This window comes from Umbelopsis ramanniana, assembly GCF_025399195.1.
Source record: "Umbelopsis ramanniana AG unplaced genomic scaffold K450scaffold_2, whole genome shotgun sequence".
NCBI classification, from domain to species: Eukaryota; Fungi; Mucoromycota; class Umbelopsidomycetes; order Umbelopsidales; family Umbelopsidaceae; genus Umbelopsis; species Umbelopsis ramanniana.
The window spans coordinates 350,661-365,804 of record NW_026252088.1 but is presented as its reverse complement, the minus strand read 5'-3'; the positions used below and the strand labels follow the sequence as shown (position 1 = coordinate 365,804).

Here is a 15,144-nt window from a genome sequence, read left to right as displayed (position 1 = left end):
ATTGTTCAAATCATCTGTGGGTACACCACAAAAAGTAGGAGTCTATACAGTCATTCCATATAGTTACATATTGATCGTGGAGTGATACTGGTTGGTTGATGGGTATAAAGCGACGACTTGGTAGGTAAGTCGCCAGCTTAAGCTAGAGAGTCAAAGTAAACCTGCTCCTAAATCACAAGCTTTCCATGCCAGATAAGTCGATCATAAACCAGGAATTGATGAAAAGTAATCGGTTCCGACTTGATTCGTATTATATTCTTTCGTTTCAGTATGGCCGTACATTTTGTCGACAGGTACGACGTTGGTGGAATGGGATTTTTTAAGCTTCATTAAGTTCTCGCATTTTTTCAGCACTTCTTTGGCTGCTAGGCTCAAATCACTATGGCCCAAGCCAGAATCTTGCAAAAACGGTAATAGTTCCTCTGGCACCTGTTGCAAATGGAAACAGAAGCAGTCAGTTTCATTTTGTTTTTAACTGCAACATTGTTCGAGGATATTATGACTTACCGCGCAGAATACTTCATGATGGGCCAGCAGCATGTGGACCACTTCAATGCACAGAAGCGACTCTTCCCTAGTAGGATCACGACCTTTGGCATAGATAACATTTGGAGCAAGAACTGTGGCGAGATTCATTATATCCATCTTGCTTCCACCGTTATCTTCAAAATGAGAGTATGACGCTACCCATTTCATAAATACAAACAGGACTTCCATCAAATCCCGATTTGGCTTTGGTAGCAGACAACAAGCTAAATGCAGCACCTCCTTTCTGTGCTCGGGATCTTCGAGTTCTGTTTTCATCAATAGTGTTCAGCATTTGTTAATCCATCAATGTGATGATAGGAATATTACCCACTTTGAGATGTTATAAATAGTTTGTAGAGTTTTGATGTTAGTAAAGAGTCCGGTAAATCGCGCAAGAATTTTTTGAGCAAGGCTGCCACTTGGATAGGGTTCTCCGCAGCCAAATTGACCTTCGATGGATTTCGATCTAATTCATCGCTCAACTCTTTCAACTGTCTGATATTTCCATTCTTCCTAAAAATTCCTTCCACAGATACATCTATAGAGTACGTGTTTGGTGAGAAGGGATTATTTACTGCCGCTTGCATTGTGAGAACAAGCTTACCCATTTGCTTCAAAGTAGCTATGCAGTCGTCCACGAATACAGGAATTCGAATACGGCATGGTCCAGCTCCTAAGCTGGATTCTGTACCATTTCTCTCTACCAAGTAGTCCAACGGTACGCCAAAAGTACCTATTGCTGTAGAATAGCGCTTAACAAGTAGATCAATAAACAGCATTGTCTTCTAGCTAACTTTACCTTTTGGTCGCGTCGCTTTCTTATTACTACCAGTGCGTAAGCCAGTTACGAACTTTCCCCAGAGAGTAGAAGCCTTTTTATCATCTATCAACTCCAGAAGATCTTCCAAAGAAAAGTGATCCTTGACAAACGGTTCAATGTTGATCACAGCAATATGCTTAACCATAAAGTGATCCAAAGCGCCAAGTTCTGCAAGATATGCTGTTGCTTTTGCCATTGATTTCCTATAATCTGTATGGCTGTGTCTTCCTCGCTCCGACGATCTCGGCATCAACAAAAGATCCGGGGACACAAGGTCCTTCAACATTAGAGATTCGCTGTTACCAACACTATCCATATTAGCAAGTGCCTTAGATACGAAGTCTTCATGGTCCATTTGTTCCGGTTCTTCATTGTATACGAAATCGCGCTCATTATCAACATTTTGTAGTGTGGGCTCACTCTTAGCGGATATGGCGGCGGCCGCAGGAGTGGGGATCTCCATCAAGGTGGATCTTTTGCCAAATCGATTGGAATTACTGAGCTTTCGAGTTGTGTGTGTTGATTTCATTCTTTTGATATCCCCCAAGTTGATAGCTTGGTAAGGATTATCCCCTGTACTGTACGATTTCGATCTTGAGTCTATTCTGAGTGCTCCCGGAGCTGATACTTTGGATTTCATCTGCGAAGCTGGCTCCACTGCTACATGTCCTTCCTCTATATGTTCTACAATTTGAGTTAGCGCCTCTATTTGATCCTCTTAATTATAAACCGTTACAACACAAACCATTGACGTTGAGCAAAACAAAAACTCTCTGGAGGGCAACACGTAAAAGATATACGTATTGCTCTAGTTGAGATATCATTACAACACCGGATACAGTGTCCTTTCTTGATAGTGAGCACTTGGAACAGTGCAGCGTAAGACTCCATTGACAGAACCCTGCTGTGTCATATTCTTCATTCAAAGGTTTCTTACAAACGCTACACTTGAAGCATACCAAGTGCCAACGACATTCATCGTATTTTAAGCACTGATCTTCGCAAGCAGATTTACAGCTAACACATAAATCTGAAGCTATTTCCGCATGCAACATCTTTGAACCAAGAAAATCGGACCGATCTCTGCTGGCAAGTTCCATCAATTTACTCAAGAATCGAGATATCGCTGTTTTGCGACTATATTTTTTTTCCTAATGGGATATATGCAATTTCGAAATTGAATTTTATGGATGTATTCCGCAACAGACATCGTGATTTATGCTTACCAATAACAAGGCCCCAGTCAAAGCTATTCTGATCAAATTCTTCAAGTAATGCGCCAGTCCAGTAACGAGTGAGAGTAGTTCTTGCGTGATACCCAGTCGACGTAAACCTGTCTCCTGCGTATGTGAGAGTAGCGAGAAAAAAGTGATGATTTTTCGACAGAGAAGCTTGGCATCCTTGCTGTAAGAAAGATCTTTTCAAACCGTCATTTACACTGATTTACGTTAATGTAGGCAAGGCATTAAAAATATTTCTGCGTACCTGCATCTTTGATGTTTGCATATTGTGAGTAGAGATCATCAATTGCCGTAAATAGTACTTCCACATGAGTGAGAAAGCTGCCTGCCATTTTGACACCCTCGATACAGGCTCCGTTAGACACATGTAACAACATGTCTGATATGCAAGCTGCAGCTGACTCCTCAAAAGCCGACAACACTGTCCAGATTTGATACACCTTTTCTTCTATGGAAACTTGTGCCTCTTTAAGCTGCTCTGGTGTCATATCCCACTCTGAAATGATAGAAGTAGCTTAGTCACTACAAGCAATCGAAAGGTACTGTTTTAGACATTTCCAAAGCATACCTTCTCCAATTATGAAGTAATCTCTACCATCAACGCTAGGTAGGGAAAGCTTTACATTCCAAAACTACATCTCGTGTCAATAAATGAAAGCGCGAGCGTGTTTGATAGACATCACTTACTTTGTTAATCATGTAGCATTCCGGATGCCAGTGTTCATCCACATTATGTCGATTGATTTCAACAAACTGCTTCAGAATAGCAGTTTTACATCCAGCACACCGTACAGCAAATTGGATAGAATAGTGATAGTGGCAATAGACTTTGTCGTTATGCTCATAGTAGGAATCGTCAGGACCGAAAACAGTTGGGCAAACGGAGCAGGTGAAATGCTCGATGTGATATTTTCTGTCAAGAGCTGTAATGTATGAGCCTCTTAAAGCGCTACCACATTGGGCGCACACCAACTTGAGTCGCCGGAAATAGTCCCGTTCGCAGAGAGGGTAATGGCGCCCAGTTGTGGACTCAACGGGATACGGGAAGAATTTCGAGGTCACAACCTCCTCACAATCCTAGGACAAAGCGGGTCAGCATACAATGAAAACGAGGTATTGGCTTTTGTTGTATCAAGTAGTTGCGGGACGTTCAAACGTACAATGCAGACAAAACATTCCAAGTGCCACGTGGTTCCCAAAGCTCTAACAAAATGGCCAGACAGAATCTTTTGGCACTTTGCACACTTTTGATTTCCAGTCTTGAATTTGCTGGCGGGAGCCTCTGCTGTCAACATCATAGACTGAGCAGTGTGATGTTGGGTTTGGATTTCTGCTGCCATGAGTTGCCGTAAACTTGCTTAAAAGGACTGCGTAAGAGGTAAGGCGAAGAATGTACAGGGATCTGCCAAAAGGAAGCGCTTAAGGATGATCAGGGATGAAGTATGATATGGACGACAAGAGGGAAAATATCTGAAATTATATAGAGTGATAGAGAAGGACGAAACGAAAAAAAAAGATGAAATATAAAAAGATGTTTGGGAGGTTGGTTTTAAGGAGAGATGAGGAGGTTACAACTGTACAGGGGCGAACTTTTTCTACTTTTCCAAAAAGTCATTGGAGATCGCATAGTAAAGGGAATAGATTTTGCTGCTGTACTTTATTTACTGGACCGATTTCATTATTTTTAAATCATAAACAATTATCAGCCTTTTCTTGGGAACCGTGCATGGGACTTCAGACGGGGTTCTACCGTGGTGTTACAAATTTTGTTGGCATCAATGTTGTTGTAATAATCAAAAGGTCGGTTGGCTCCTTCAGGTAATAGGGTATTTTTACACATCCACGTTTTGCACTTCTTGACTCAATTCGCACTCGTGAGACTTGCTTTCTATATGTCGCTTAAGGTCATATTCTCGCCAAAATGTCATGCCACATCCACCGAAAGGACAGCTATAGCTGCGCTGCTTGTTAGTGCCGTTTTCACTGTATCCTGTCAGTACGGATATCTCAGGTGCCGGTGCTGGAGGAGAAGTTCCTTGATCTTCTTTTGGTTCATGCCTACTCTTGATATGTCGACGAAGGGAAGATGGAGTAGGAAACGTAGCGACGCAGCCATCATGCTCACATTTATAGGGTTCGATATTCCGGTGAATATGCTGGATATGATACCGCAGACTGGATTGCTGTCATTTTAAGTAAAAAGATGGCATTTTTAGATTATTGATCGTCATATTGGTAACTTGACATCTATCTTTGTACCTACCATCTTAAATTTCTTGCCACACCCATCCCAATGACAAGCAAATGGTTCTTGTTGTAAATGCACAGTGCTGATATGATAAGTGAGCATAGTTCGTGTTTCGTAGACTTTCCCACATATAGAGCACTTGTTTTCGTGATCGTGTTTGGTATGAAGTTGAAGTTGGTTATATTTTGCAAATCTCGCGTCGCATCCTTCGTGACCGCAGCAGTATCGTAATTCAGTACTATGGACTGTTGCCATATGTACATTCAACTTGGGACGAGTGTCAAAACTTTTTTCGCAGCCTGAGTGAGTGCATGGATGTGGCTTCTTGTTGGTATGGGTACACATATGATTTCGTAATTGAAAGGGTTTCACAAATGCTGCACCACATCCTTCCCAATCACACACGAACTGATGTGGTTGCTCATGCACCTTCAGGTGATTTTTTAAGCGGTGTTTGTGCGGAAATGCTGCTCCACAGCCATCGAAAGGGCAGCGAAAGGCTGATTTAGAACTCTCGTCGTGAGTCAAAATATGGACTTGCAATTGGGCATTTTTCATATAGGACTTGCCACAACCCTCCACAGGACAGGTAAATGGACGCTATGCGAGGCTGTCAGTGCCAATAATCTCTCTCCCCTAAATATTAATTGATAAACTTACCTCGCCGGTATGACTGCGAATATGTTCAGTGAGTTTCGCTTTGATGTCGTAGACCTTTCCGCAGTCTGGCCATGTACAGTTGTGAATTCTTGGTCGACTACGAGTTTTCCTTGTATGCGTCTCGCTGCTGACAGATTCTACACTTGAGGCAATGTCAGTCGCAAGGTCGGTATCCGGCATATTGCTATCTATTTGCTCGACGCCTGCGCCGTTCATTGCTGTCATTTGCCGCCTTTTCACCACTCGCGGTTTCTTTTCAGTTGTCGACGAATTGTTGGACTGTGGTATAGCCCCAATACCTTCTTCAATGTCACTGTCCGAATCATTGTGGTCGCTCAATATCTTGTAATTACGTTTTCGTAATCGCGAGGCTACCGTAGGAGAGGCTGACATTGGCGGTTTGGTCGATGTAGCCATGTTAAATTTGGTGACGGTTGCAACCAACCTGAAGTGGCGCTACAGGTTTCAGCCAAAGTAATGTAGTAGAAAAAAAATCAAGGCACCAAATCATCGAGTCACGAAGTCAGACTTATGCATTTGACATGAAAATATTGATAACATAGGATTCTATTTGAATTCACTGAAGTTTCTCTAAAATGCTCAAGACTGGTTCTACACTAGAGTCACCAATTATTACAATATCATAAAGCTGCGAATATTTTGGGTATAGACTCTCAACATCATGATTGAGAAATCCTATATTCAAGCAAGTGTCATGCTGAACTCCTTGACTCATCAATACATCCCCTACAGAATCTCCAAGCAGGATAACATTTTTTCTGTCCTTGATACCTTGATAGTAATCGGTTTTATCCAAGCAGAATTCACTTTTGTTGAACACATGGATGAGCGGTTCTTCGAAGTGATCACAAATACCACTGTCATTCCAACCCATCTTGTTGGAAACAATATGCATGTTGTGATGGAACATGTTATGTTGATTAAGAACCTCTTGTATAACATCGCTCACTCCGGCAGAGAAAACGAGAAGAGGAACGTTGATGTCTGCACACTTCTTTAAAAATGTGTCTACATTCGGCCGCATCTCCACATAAGTTTGCTTGACCATTAATGCGATATCTATCGAGCGCAAGTTCAGAGTTTCGCACTCGTATAAAATACAAGAACATAGGTATGCAATTCAAATTACCTTCTCTAGTGATGCTTTGCCCTACCAGAGCAGCATGAGCCTGTTCCCACCAAGCAACCATCTCTGGAACTTTTTCTTCGAAAGACAGAGATTGATCTATTTCTATGGGGTAGTAATGATTGTAGAGTCTCTGGGTCTCAGTGTGGAACTACGTAGAAAAGTTGTTAGTGACGTTGTCCAATGAATTCAAATGGCTCCTCATGTCAGAGCTCTAACCTCTGGGCTCAGGCGTTTATAACGTCCTAATACTCCGTGGGTTGAGCTATTGCGCACAGGCTTTCCATCGGCATTCTTAACCCAGTGGCGTGAGAGAGTCATATCGAAATCTAATATAAATGATGATTATTACCAACACTCTCATTATTGGTACCTATATCAAACAACCATAGACGAAAGCCTACCACAAATAAAGTGAACCTCGTCCTTTCCATGACTTAGGATCTTTTGTAATTTACTTGCAACAGCCTCAATGTTAGCGATCTTTACCGTGGGATTCAATAGCAGGTCATGGACTTGCAAAAGATATTAGCTGATCGTCCCGGAGAAGACGCGTTGTCGACATTTTATTCACATTTACCTGATTTCACACCTTCGTTTACTTCTGCAGGTGGCATTTGAATAGCTGAAAGAGATGTCCTAAAAGTTGCTTAGTCGCTATGACTCAAGATAATGCTCAACTCCGAACAACAATCAAAACGATTCCATATGAAAAACGTGCATTGCATGATTGCAAGATATCAATTTTTTTTATTCAGAATAACAATGGGACATTCCTGTTCCTTAAGCTTCCTCAAGAACGTTGCGCTCGGAAACGTAGATACCGTCCAAGAACTTACGGATATCCTTGTTCTTAACAGCGGTGGCTTGTTGGATGCTAGCAGCTGGAAAACGAACATAAAATTTAGTAAAGGATTACAAGACCTGATCAGTGAGATATTGAGCTTTAGCTTACCGGATTGAGAAACGGCATCGAGATCGTTACCAGTGATGATCAACTCATCCTTCTGGGCAGCGGAGCTCTCAACGGAGCAACCTTCCAACATCTTGACACGGAAAGTGACCTTTTGTCCCAAGAAGTTACGGATCTCAACTTCCTTACCGTTATCGTTGATAATAACGTTGATGGGAAAATGGGCATATACGTAACGCATCTTGTATTGGAAACCCTTGGTGACACCGGTGACCATGTTGTTAACGATGGAACGAACAGTACGGATGCAAGCAACGTGCTTACGGTTGCCGTGGTAGACAACAAACTTGAGCTTCTTCTCACCAACGGCCTTGATCTCCATGTTAAGATGACGGAGGTTCTTGGTGAGTTCACCGCGAGGTCCCTTGACGGTGACGATGCGGGACTTGATGGTGATATCAACGTTCTCGGGGATGATGAGCTCGTCGTCCTTGTAGATGTCCTATTTTCAAAAACAACAAATATTAGTGGGGCTGAATATCGATTTCAAGCAGGATTTATGGGGAGAGGAGCTGTTTGCTGAATAGAACTTTTTTCGCTACTGTTTGGCCTTGTCGCAATGAACGGTTTTCAACAAAGTGAATTGACCGGAGTGGGCGCAATTATACACAAATGCTAACATTATCGGTACAATGGTCGATTATTGGTAAATAACGTTATACGCAGGTGAACTTGTTTTCGTTGAAGGATGCAATGCGTCGACCAGTCCGTCAGGATAATGTGATTCTTCACTTTTTGGAAATTCAAAATACCTTCATGGCTAATGTAAAGAAAAAAAAGTATGTTAATATCTCGATTCCATCCATCATCCGATCCATCTATCATCATCAATGCCACTGATGATCATCCATCCAGGCTCTTATCCGTTATCCAAAAGATACGCACCTAAGCAACGAAAAAAAGGAAGATTCACTTTCGGCCGCTCTGCAGCCCATTAAAGACTCTGAGAGACTTGCCAGTTTCCACTCAAAAATTCGTGACGTCAGCAAAATTGTTCTCCCACTTCAGTAGCGCACAACAGCTTGCAGCAAAACTGAATACCATATAGACAGTACAGATAACGGGTTTTTTCTCCCTCTTTCTTTCTTTATGTAAAAAAATGATAACTATATTATCCCGATTCCATTGCAACAGCTGCCTCCCTATGTATGTAAAATGGTCCCTGTTTGACATATTCTGTTAGCCGTCGAAGTGCCATTGGCTCTATGTTAGCTTCTGCGTTAGGTGTTACTGTTAGCGCTCGAACAATAGAGAATTTCCACGTCTATTGGCGCATTACATTGTATTTCAGTAAGGATGGAATATTGTTAATCGCTAATCATCAACCAAATTGTAGATATTCGAAGGTACTTCACCTTTCCGGCATGCGTTGTCTCGGTTGTTCGATTTAAGATATAATCCAAGAATTTTTTAGGCTGAGTTAATTCGCGCTGACCCCATTCGTGTGTAGCAATCGATTCCAGTACAGCAAAAGCGGAAACTCGCATTTCTTCAAGAGGCTGTTGAGCTAAACTAATCAAAAGTTCGATCGGTCCAGCAGACCCTATATTACGAGAAGCATTAAAAGGAGAATTGTTGATACTATGCCATTTGGCAGGTAAAAGGACATTACCTCCCATATTATGAAATATGTTTTCTGTTATCTTTTCAACTTCGACGCTCTTCTCTGATGAATCATGTACTGCCAGCAATTGTGAGATACTCTGAAGGTATCCCACTTTAATATGACCTGCCGAAAGTCTGAAATTCCCACAGACCTCTTCAAGTATACCCTTTTCATTGAGTAGAATCAAACCGTTGGTCGATGATCCAACAAGGCCAATAGTAGCGATGGTCACAACCTTCGTTGGAGGAGTGTTTGTTACTGAGATAAAAGCAGACAAAGAGCCGACTGTCATTAGATTACATACCAGAGTATCATCCGTAGCATTTTGTAGGATGTTTTTCCAAATTTCGACTATGCCGAGATCGGCTTCAATTTCAGATGGATCGACACCCTACCAGTAAATGCATAAGTACACACAGATTCCGAAAACTGCTTATACGGCATATTCATAATACCTTCACTGACACGAGCCTGCCAAAGAACTTGACAGCAGCACACACTGTAACGGAGGATTCAGATCCTGTTTCGTTTTTCATTAAGCCCACCAAATAGCTCAACAGATTGGCTTTCTTCATAAATCGATAACCAGGCGGAGAGGCGGCCATCTGCATAGTGGCGGTCAAACTTTCATTTCCACACCCCAAATCAACCCTCATACCCGTTTCATACCTCCATAAGCATCTCTATAGCGTTGATCTTGATCAAAATGTCATCTGACTTCACCTCTGCTATAATATCGTCCAATAGCATATCATTTTCCGCTAATTCAAATCCTTTCTCGGACGAACCGGCTACCTTGATAATCAGCTCGTATACTCGAAATTTGATGGTTTCATCACTAGAGTAGCTTTAGTATACTTCAATTAGTACAGCTGTACATTAATTTTCCACACTTACATGGTTGAAATTGCTTTCAAGATAGCTATGGACTGTTGGCTAAAGAATTCGCCACGGCCATCATTAGTTAACGCCACCTAATTTACCATTCACTTTAGCCATTAGTATATTCCTTGATGTTCTGTTTTAATCATCAAGTTGTGAAAATGAACCTTATAAAGTATATCTGACGCCTTTTCAGCTACCTCTGGGCTTTGAAAGCTCAATGTTGTCAAAACCAAGACAAATATGTCAGATTTTGCCTAATAAATATGGTTATATAATATGACCGAGAAGAATATACGCAAGCTTCGCATGTTTACCATCAAAGAGCTGGCTTGCTCGTTGGCCAAACATTTCTCAACCTGCTGGAGAGAGAGCTTTCTGACATCAGGTGAAAAGTGAGAAAGACCTTGTACAAGATATGTCTTGTATTCTGTTGTGGCTATGCTTTCGTAAGGGATAGGATTGAGCACTCTGCGAATAGCTTCTCGAGCATAGACTCCGACGTCTTCCTCAGAATCAGCATGGTAGAAAAGGTTTGCCAAGGATATATTCTCGAGAGTTTTATTAGATTGCTCCAAGGTAAGTGTTTCTAAGTTTTATTAGCAAGCTTCCTTTGTCTTAAATATCACGGAAGACCATTACACTAGTTACCTCCAATTGTAGACAATAATTTTTGAAGTGCGAGTTCACTTTGCTGACGCGTAGCGCCTGCTCGAGGATCTAATGCCTGATTGAGTTCTACAAGGGATGCCGTGTCGCTCATGATATTCTGAATGGACACGCAAGCTCGAACTGGGCTGCTGTCTTTTTTTTTTGTGGGTGGCGGATTTCAAGTCCGACATGTTGGCCGAATGCACCAGTTGCATGATATCTTTCAATGATATCACTTGCTATTTCCCGCCACAGGTGCATACACACATTTCTGGTCAATAAGTGTGTTGAAGAGAAGCTTATTAGATATTTCGACATTCACATTTCATTTACAAGTAATATTCACCATTTTTTGTTATGCCAATAGAAAACAAAGCATAACCTAACCATGCCAATTTGGAGAAATAAATCACCAGCGATTGATGTTTTCAATCAAAAAGCTAGGGCAAATATTAGTAAGGTGGATGATATTTTTTCCTACGGCACGGAATGAGAATCAAGCAGGATGCTACTCATGTAAATTACTTTATTTGGGAAAAATATTGTATACTTGCAGTGCTAAAATTCAAAGTAATTATGGATGGATGGGATAAATGACATCAAGTCAATATTTTTTGACTTGTATCTCCTTTGTAAATATCAAGTATTGAATTTGCCGGAGAAAATATAGTTACTGAGCCATACAGGTAAATTGCCGCTTGCTGTATTGGTTCGGATCTCAATTTCAGCATCGGCATGGAGAACCATTTGATAAACTCTAAGGTCAAACATAGGGGGAGGTTTACAGCTTTCTCAATGTGAGACAGTTAATTTACGAGCTAGCAATTGAGGAACCTGAATAATAAATACTGGGCCTGAAGTGCTAAATAATCCTGATTGATACTTGGACATCCTAAAGGTGTATCGGACAGCAGACATCTTGACCGCCTCTTAACACCTGTCCACAACAGCCCGTGCCAAAATGATGAGATCGATTCATGCTGGACTATTATGTGCTTTATTGTGCATATTTAGTCTCGCCTATGTTCAGGCAGACTCCCAGCAAACACTACGAAACGCCTTCATGATTGAATTCAAATACGCTCCTACTCAGCGCCATCTCATGCGACGCCGTAACCATTTATATCGACGCCTAGAAAATGAAAACTTGAATCATATTGTCCGACATGAGTTCAAGTACATTAATGCTATATCCATTGAGGTTGACAAACCATCTGAAGCGCTCAACTACTTGAAGACTTTACATGACGTTAAAAGAATTTGGCCAGTGGTAGGTTTATAATTCAACATCATATGAGAACTTCCGAACCATCCTTTGACTTTTTTATGCTGCAATCTTAGAGCTTGATCTCGAAACCAGCAATGGAAATACAACATGGTGGCGACTCTGGAACATTGACGGCTGCAAACAACATGACCGGAGTTATTCGAGTCCAAAAAGAATTGGGGTATGTAGATGGATGATGACCAGCAATGGGCACTCATGTACTAAAGATCATTATTTTATTCGGTATCAGATTGACTGGCAAGGGTATGAAAGTTGGCGTTATTGATACTGGTAATTTGAATATATATATGACCCGCTGAGCAGTACAATGTCTAACATTATTTAATGCTACAGGCGTTGACTATACGCATCCTGCACTAGGAGGTTGTTTTGGTTCTTCGTGTAGAGTAGCTTATGGCCATGATTTCGTTGGTGATATGTACGACGGAACAAACTCGTTCTCAGAAGATTCCGATCCAATGGACAATTGTAACGGACACGGTACTCACGTTGCAGGTATGTAATTAATCACCTCCATCGCAAGCATGAAATGAGTTTGAATAATTTACAATTACATGATATAGGCATTATTGGAGCTCATGATCCCGAAAGTGGATTTGTTGGAGTGGCTCCAGACGGTACAAATGTTTTTCAAATGTGATTCATTACTTTTGAAGAATCTCAGATTTTAACTCTTTTTGACATACGTAGTTACATTTGGAGCTTATCGTATATTTGGATGCACTGGAAGTACTGCTGACGATATCATTATGAAGGCTATGGAGATGGCATTTGACGACGGAATGGTAAGCAGCCAGTTTTATGCTGCTGTAAATTAAATTTGCCGTGACTTTCAACTTACCTTTCTCTTCATAAATCCAGGATGTAATTAACCTGTCTCTTGGAGATCAAGGATGGGCTGACTCTCCTACTGCTGTCTTAGGAAATGCCCTGGCAGATAAGGGTATGGCAGTTGCAGCAGCAGCTGGAAATGCTGGTGATAAAGGTGCATTCCAAGTCGGGGCCCCGGCCGTCGGACATCATGTCGTGTCTGTTGCAAGTGTCGATAATGCGAAGGTCCTTCAATTCGCTATCATTGTCAACGGAAAGGAATTCTGTAAGTGATTTATTTTACAGCAGATATCAAAGATTGAAACATTTTTCTGATGAAATTACAGCTTATGTAACAGAAACAGGACACCCGATCAACGCAAAGACCGCGGGAATTGTGGCAACATCATCGGAACCCAACAAATCTGGAGATGGTTGCAGTGCAATTCAAACCGACCTGACTGGAAAGTTCGCTCTGATAAGCAGAGGTGGATGCTTTTTTGATGAAAAGGTAATTTTATACCATACTTTACAAAAGCCGAAAGTCTCCAAATGTATTAACTTCTTACATACTTAGGCTCTGAACGCGCAAGCTGCTGGTGCCGTCGGTGTGCTCATCTATAACAATGATATTGGTATTTTGACTCCGGCTGCGCATGATGTAAAGCTGAAGATTCCAGTGGTAGGACTTTCTAAGGAAGACGGTTTGGCTATCTTGCAAATGCTCAGCAGCTCTGAAAAAGCGACTGTCGAGACTCCTCAGGAACACCGCTCTTTCGATGTGCCTACAGCAGGTATGTATTGGAAGATGACGAGTAAGACCTTTACCTCAGGCTGACAAACTATTTTATGCAGGTCTTATCAGTAGCTTTAGTTCATGGGGACTCTCTGCTGACTTGGACATAAAGCCTGAAGTCAGTGCTCCTGGTGGCCAGATATTTTCAACGTAAGTTTATATGAAAGCTTGTCATTTTCTACTAGACTATCTGATAATGAATGTCATCTGTTACTTCAAATTCAGCTTCCCAACCAAAATGGGATCTTACGCTACTCTAAGCGGAACTAGCATGGCATGTCCTCACATTGCTGGTGTCATGACTCTCATCAGACAAGCAAGAGGGGGTGGTAGAGCTTTGGATGCACTAACCTTGCGTACTCTGATGATGAATAATGCTCAGCCTTTCAAAGTATTTCAAAAGGATTACTTTGATTCTGTTGCTCGCCAAGGTGCTGGATTAGTTGATATTCATCAAGCTATTAATTCTAAAGTATTGGTTCAACCACAAAGCATTGCAATTGGAGATATCAAACATTTAGCCGCCAATAATGAGTACAAGATCACAGTTGAAAACATCGGTCAAGACGCAACGGAATTCAGACTCAAACATTTATCAGCAGCAAGCGTCCAGGCTTATGGACCCAGTTCTTACTCTAAATCATTGGTCCCGTTAACCAAACCCCAATATACAAATGATCAAGGTTCGGCAGCTTCTGTAGAGTTTTCAGTATCGGCCGTGAATGTTCCAGCTGGAGGCAAAGTTGAGGTATTGGTACGCATTCATCCGCCGGCCAATTCCGGTTCCATCCCGCCTACAATCTACTCTGGTTATCTTGTTATCCACGACCAAAGAACCAATTCCGATGTGCATGTTCCGTATGCTGGACTTACTGCCAGTTTGCATGACATGGGAGTCCTTCTCCAAAACTCGACATTGCCAATGGTGGAACTGCCAACCAAGAACGTCATTAGCAGCACTAGCCCAGGTTTGATTGTCTTCCAGCTCTCCTCCGCTAGTGCGATGGTGGTTATCGATGTGGTCAGCGCTGCTGAAAAATCAAAGACCTTGGGAACAATCCCTGGTGGCTATGACACTTTCCTAGGTCGAAACGATATCATGGATTCGCACGATATTCTCGGTCTAGAGTGGCGTGGCAATGTTGCTGAATCATTTGAGGCAGCTACTTCGCGTAACAAGCTGTTACCAACTTTGTATTCCACCGGAACTCTCCGGTCGTCCTTCCACCACAACCTACGTGTCGCTTCCAATGGTACCGTGCATAGTCAGGCTGTGACAGGAGTCAAAGCTCTCCCGACTGGAAAGTATCATATCAGAGTATCAGCTTTGAAAATGTTTGGAAACCCTGCAAACTCAGAGGATTTCGATACTTGGATGTCTCCTGAACTTGATGTTCAGAATTAAATAGAAGACCATAAGAAACAGGTCATACAAATTGCATAACAACTACCCAACTATTCTCTAAAAGTTGTGATAAATAAACAAAGGATACA

The 15,144-nt window shown here is 41.8% G+C and overlaps 7 protein-coding genes across 7 annotated transcripts; 2 read left to right on the top strand and 5 right to left on the bottom strand.

Annotated features, from left to right (window-relative positions):
- Window positions 1–80: 80 nt before the first annotated feature.
- On the bottom strand, window positions 81–4,322 carry K450DRAFT_218858 (uncharacterized protein). Its single transcript, XM_051585278.1, has 11 exons — window positions 3,750–4,322; window positions 3,277–3,666; window positions 3,158–3,221; window positions 2,834–3,085; window positions 2,575–2,765; window positions 2,094–2,499; window positions 1,328–2,032; window positions 1,133–1,267; window positions 860–1,066; window positions 508–794; window positions 81–429 (listed from the first exon to the last, which is right to left on the bottom strand). Exons 1-11 carry the CDS (start codon window positions 3,927–3,929, stop codon window positions 202–204), a joined length of 3,045 nt encoding a protein of 1,014 aa, XP_051449252.1. The 5' UTR covers window positions 3,930–4,322; the 3' UTR covers window positions 81–201.
- Window positions 3,974–4,416, top strand: K450DRAFT_218857 (uncharacterized protein). The gene has a single exon (XM_051585277.1). The coding sequence runs from the start codon at window positions 4,106–4,108 to the stop codon at window positions 4,409–4,411; it is 306 nt and encodes a 101-aa protein (XP_051449251.1). The 5' UTR covers window positions 3,974–4,105; the 3' UTR covers window positions 4,412–4,416.
- K450DRAFT_218854 (uncharacterized protein) lies at window positions 4,176–6,032 on the bottom strand. The gene is made up of 3 exons (XM_051585276.1): window positions 5,498–6,032; window positions 4,853–5,437; window positions 4,176–4,772 (listed from the first exon to the last, which is right to left on the bottom strand). Exons 1-3 carry the CDS (start codon window positions 5,912–5,914, stop codon window positions 4,422–4,424), a joined length of 1,353 nt encoding a protein of 450 aa, XP_051449250.1. The 5' UTR covers window positions 5,915–6,032; the 3' UTR covers window positions 4,176–4,421.
- Window position 6,033: 1 nt separating this feature from the next.
- Window positions 6,034–7,300, bottom strand: K450DRAFT_218851 (uncharacterized protein). Its single transcript, XM_051585275.1, has 5 exons — window positions 7,225–7,300; window positions 7,049–7,159; window positions 6,864–6,973; window positions 6,648–6,795; window positions 6,034–6,577 (listed from the first exon to the last, which is right to left on the bottom strand). The coding sequence occupies exons 1-5, from the start codon at window positions 7,259–7,261 to the stop codon at window positions 6,075–6,077; spliced, it is 909 nt and encodes a 302-aa protein (XP_051449249.1). The 5' UTR covers window positions 7,262–7,300; the 3' UTR covers window positions 6,034–6,074.
- A 46-nt stretch (window positions 7,301–7,346) lies between these two features.
- Window positions 7,347–8,535, bottom strand: K450DRAFT_218840 (uncharacterized protein). The gene is made up of 4 exons (XM_051585274.1): window positions 8,503–8,535; window positions 8,370–8,377; window positions 7,600–8,059; window positions 7,347–7,528 (listed from the first exon to the last, which is right to left on the bottom strand). Exons 2-4 carry the CDS (start codon window positions 8,373–8,375, stop codon window positions 7,428–7,430), a joined length of 567 nt encoding a protein of 188 aa, XP_051449248.1. The 5' UTR covers window positions 8,376–8,377; window positions 8,503–8,535; the 3' UTR covers window positions 7,347–7,427.
- A 35-nt stretch (window positions 8,536–8,570) lies between these two features.
- Window positions 8,571–10,916, bottom strand: K450DRAFT_218831 (uncharacterized protein). The gene is made up of 9 exons (XM_051585273.1): window positions 10,757–10,916; window positions 10,423–10,694; window positions 10,273–10,362; window positions 10,121–10,197; window positions 9,893–10,061; window positions 9,679–9,828; window positions 9,528–9,614; window positions 9,230–9,458; window positions 8,571–9,160 (listed from the first exon to the last, which is right to left on the bottom strand). Exons 1-9 carry the CDS (start codon window positions 10,866–10,868, stop codon window positions 8,925–8,927), a joined length of 1,422 nt encoding a protein of 473 aa, XP_051449247.1. The 5' UTR covers window positions 10,869–10,916; the 3' UTR covers window positions 8,571–8,924.
- Window positions 10,917–11,819: 903 nt separating this feature from the next.
- On the top strand, window positions 11,820–15,143 carry K450DRAFT_276605 (uncharacterized protein; the record flags this gene model as incomplete). The annotated part of the gene is made up of 11 exons (XM_051593239.1): window positions 11,820–12,026; window positions 12,098–12,204; window positions 12,274–12,314; window positions 12,378–12,539; window positions 12,608–12,661; window positions 12,735–12,829; window positions 12,906–13,140; window positions 13,202–13,365; window positions 13,432–13,648; window positions 13,710–13,800; window positions 13,876–15,143. The coding sequence occupies 11 exons, from the start codon at window positions 11,820–11,822 to the stop codon at window positions 15,053–15,055; spliced, it is 2,553 nt and encodes an 850-aa protein (XP_051449246.1). The 3' UTR covers window positions 15,056–15,143.
- Window position 15,144: the final 1 nt, after the last annotated feature.

Excerpts from the sequence above, each read along its gene's own strand:
- K450DRAFT_218858 (XM_051585278.1), bottom strand. The coding sequence starts at position 3,929 with ATGGCAGCAGAAATCCAAACCCAACATCACACTGCTCAGTCTATGATG. Across the intron at positions 3,086-3,157 it reads TTACTTCATAATTGGAGAAG|AGTGGGATATGACACCAGAG; the intron begins GTATGCTTTGGA and ends CTATCATTTCAG. Across the intron at positions 1,067-1,132 it reads AGCTACTTTGAAGCAAATGG|ATGTATCTGTGGAAGGAATT; the intron begins GTAAGCTTGTTC and ends CGTACTCTATAG.
- K450DRAFT_218857 (XM_051585277.1), top strand. The coding sequence starts at position 4,106 with ATGAAATATAAAAAGATGTTTGGGAGGTTGGTTTTAAGGAGAGATGAG.
- K450DRAFT_218854 (XM_051585276.1), bottom strand. The coding sequence starts at position 5,914 with ATGGCTACATCGACCAAACCGCCAATGTCAGCCTCTCCTACGGTAGCC. Across the intron at positions 5,438-5,497 it reads TTCGCAGTCATACCGGCGAG|CGTCCATTTACCTGTCCTGT; the intron begins GTAAGTTTATCA and ends AGCCTCGCATAG. Across the intron at positions 4,773-4,852 it reads GTGGCAAGAAATTTAAGATG|CAATCCAGTCTGCGGTATCA; the intron begins GTAGGTACAAAG and ends TTAAAATGACAG.
- K450DRAFT_218851 (XM_051585275.1), bottom strand. The coding sequence starts at position 7,261 with ATGCCACCTGCAGAAGTAAACGAAGGTGTGAAATCAG. Across the intron at positions 7,160-7,224 it reads AAACGAAGGTGTGAAATCAG|TCCATGACCTGCTATTGAAT; the intron begins GTAAATGTGAAT and ends ATCTTTTGCAAG. Across the intron at positions 6,796-6,863 it reads ATAAACGCCTGAGCCCAGAG|TTCCACACTGAGACCCAGAG; the intron begins GTTAGAGCTCTG and ends TTTTCTACGTAG.
- K450DRAFT_218840 (XM_051585274.1), bottom strand. Across the intron at positions 7,529-7,599 it reads CGATGCCGTTTCTCAATCCG|CTGCTAGCATCCAACAAGCC; the intron begins GTAAGCTAAAGC and ends TTCGTTTTCCAG.
- K450DRAFT_218831 (XM_051585273.1), bottom strand. The coding sequence starts at position 10,868 with ATGAGCGACACGGCATCCCTTGTAGAACTCAATCAGGCATTAGATCCT. Across the intron at positions 10,363-10,422 it reads AGCAAGCCAGCTCTTTGATG|GCAAAATCTGACATATTTGT; the intron begins GTAAACATGCGA and ends CATATTTATTAG. Across the intron at positions 9,161-9,229 it reads CATATTTCATAATATGGGAG|GGTCTGCTGGACCGATCGAA; the intron begins GTAATGTCCTTT and ends CTCGTAATATAG.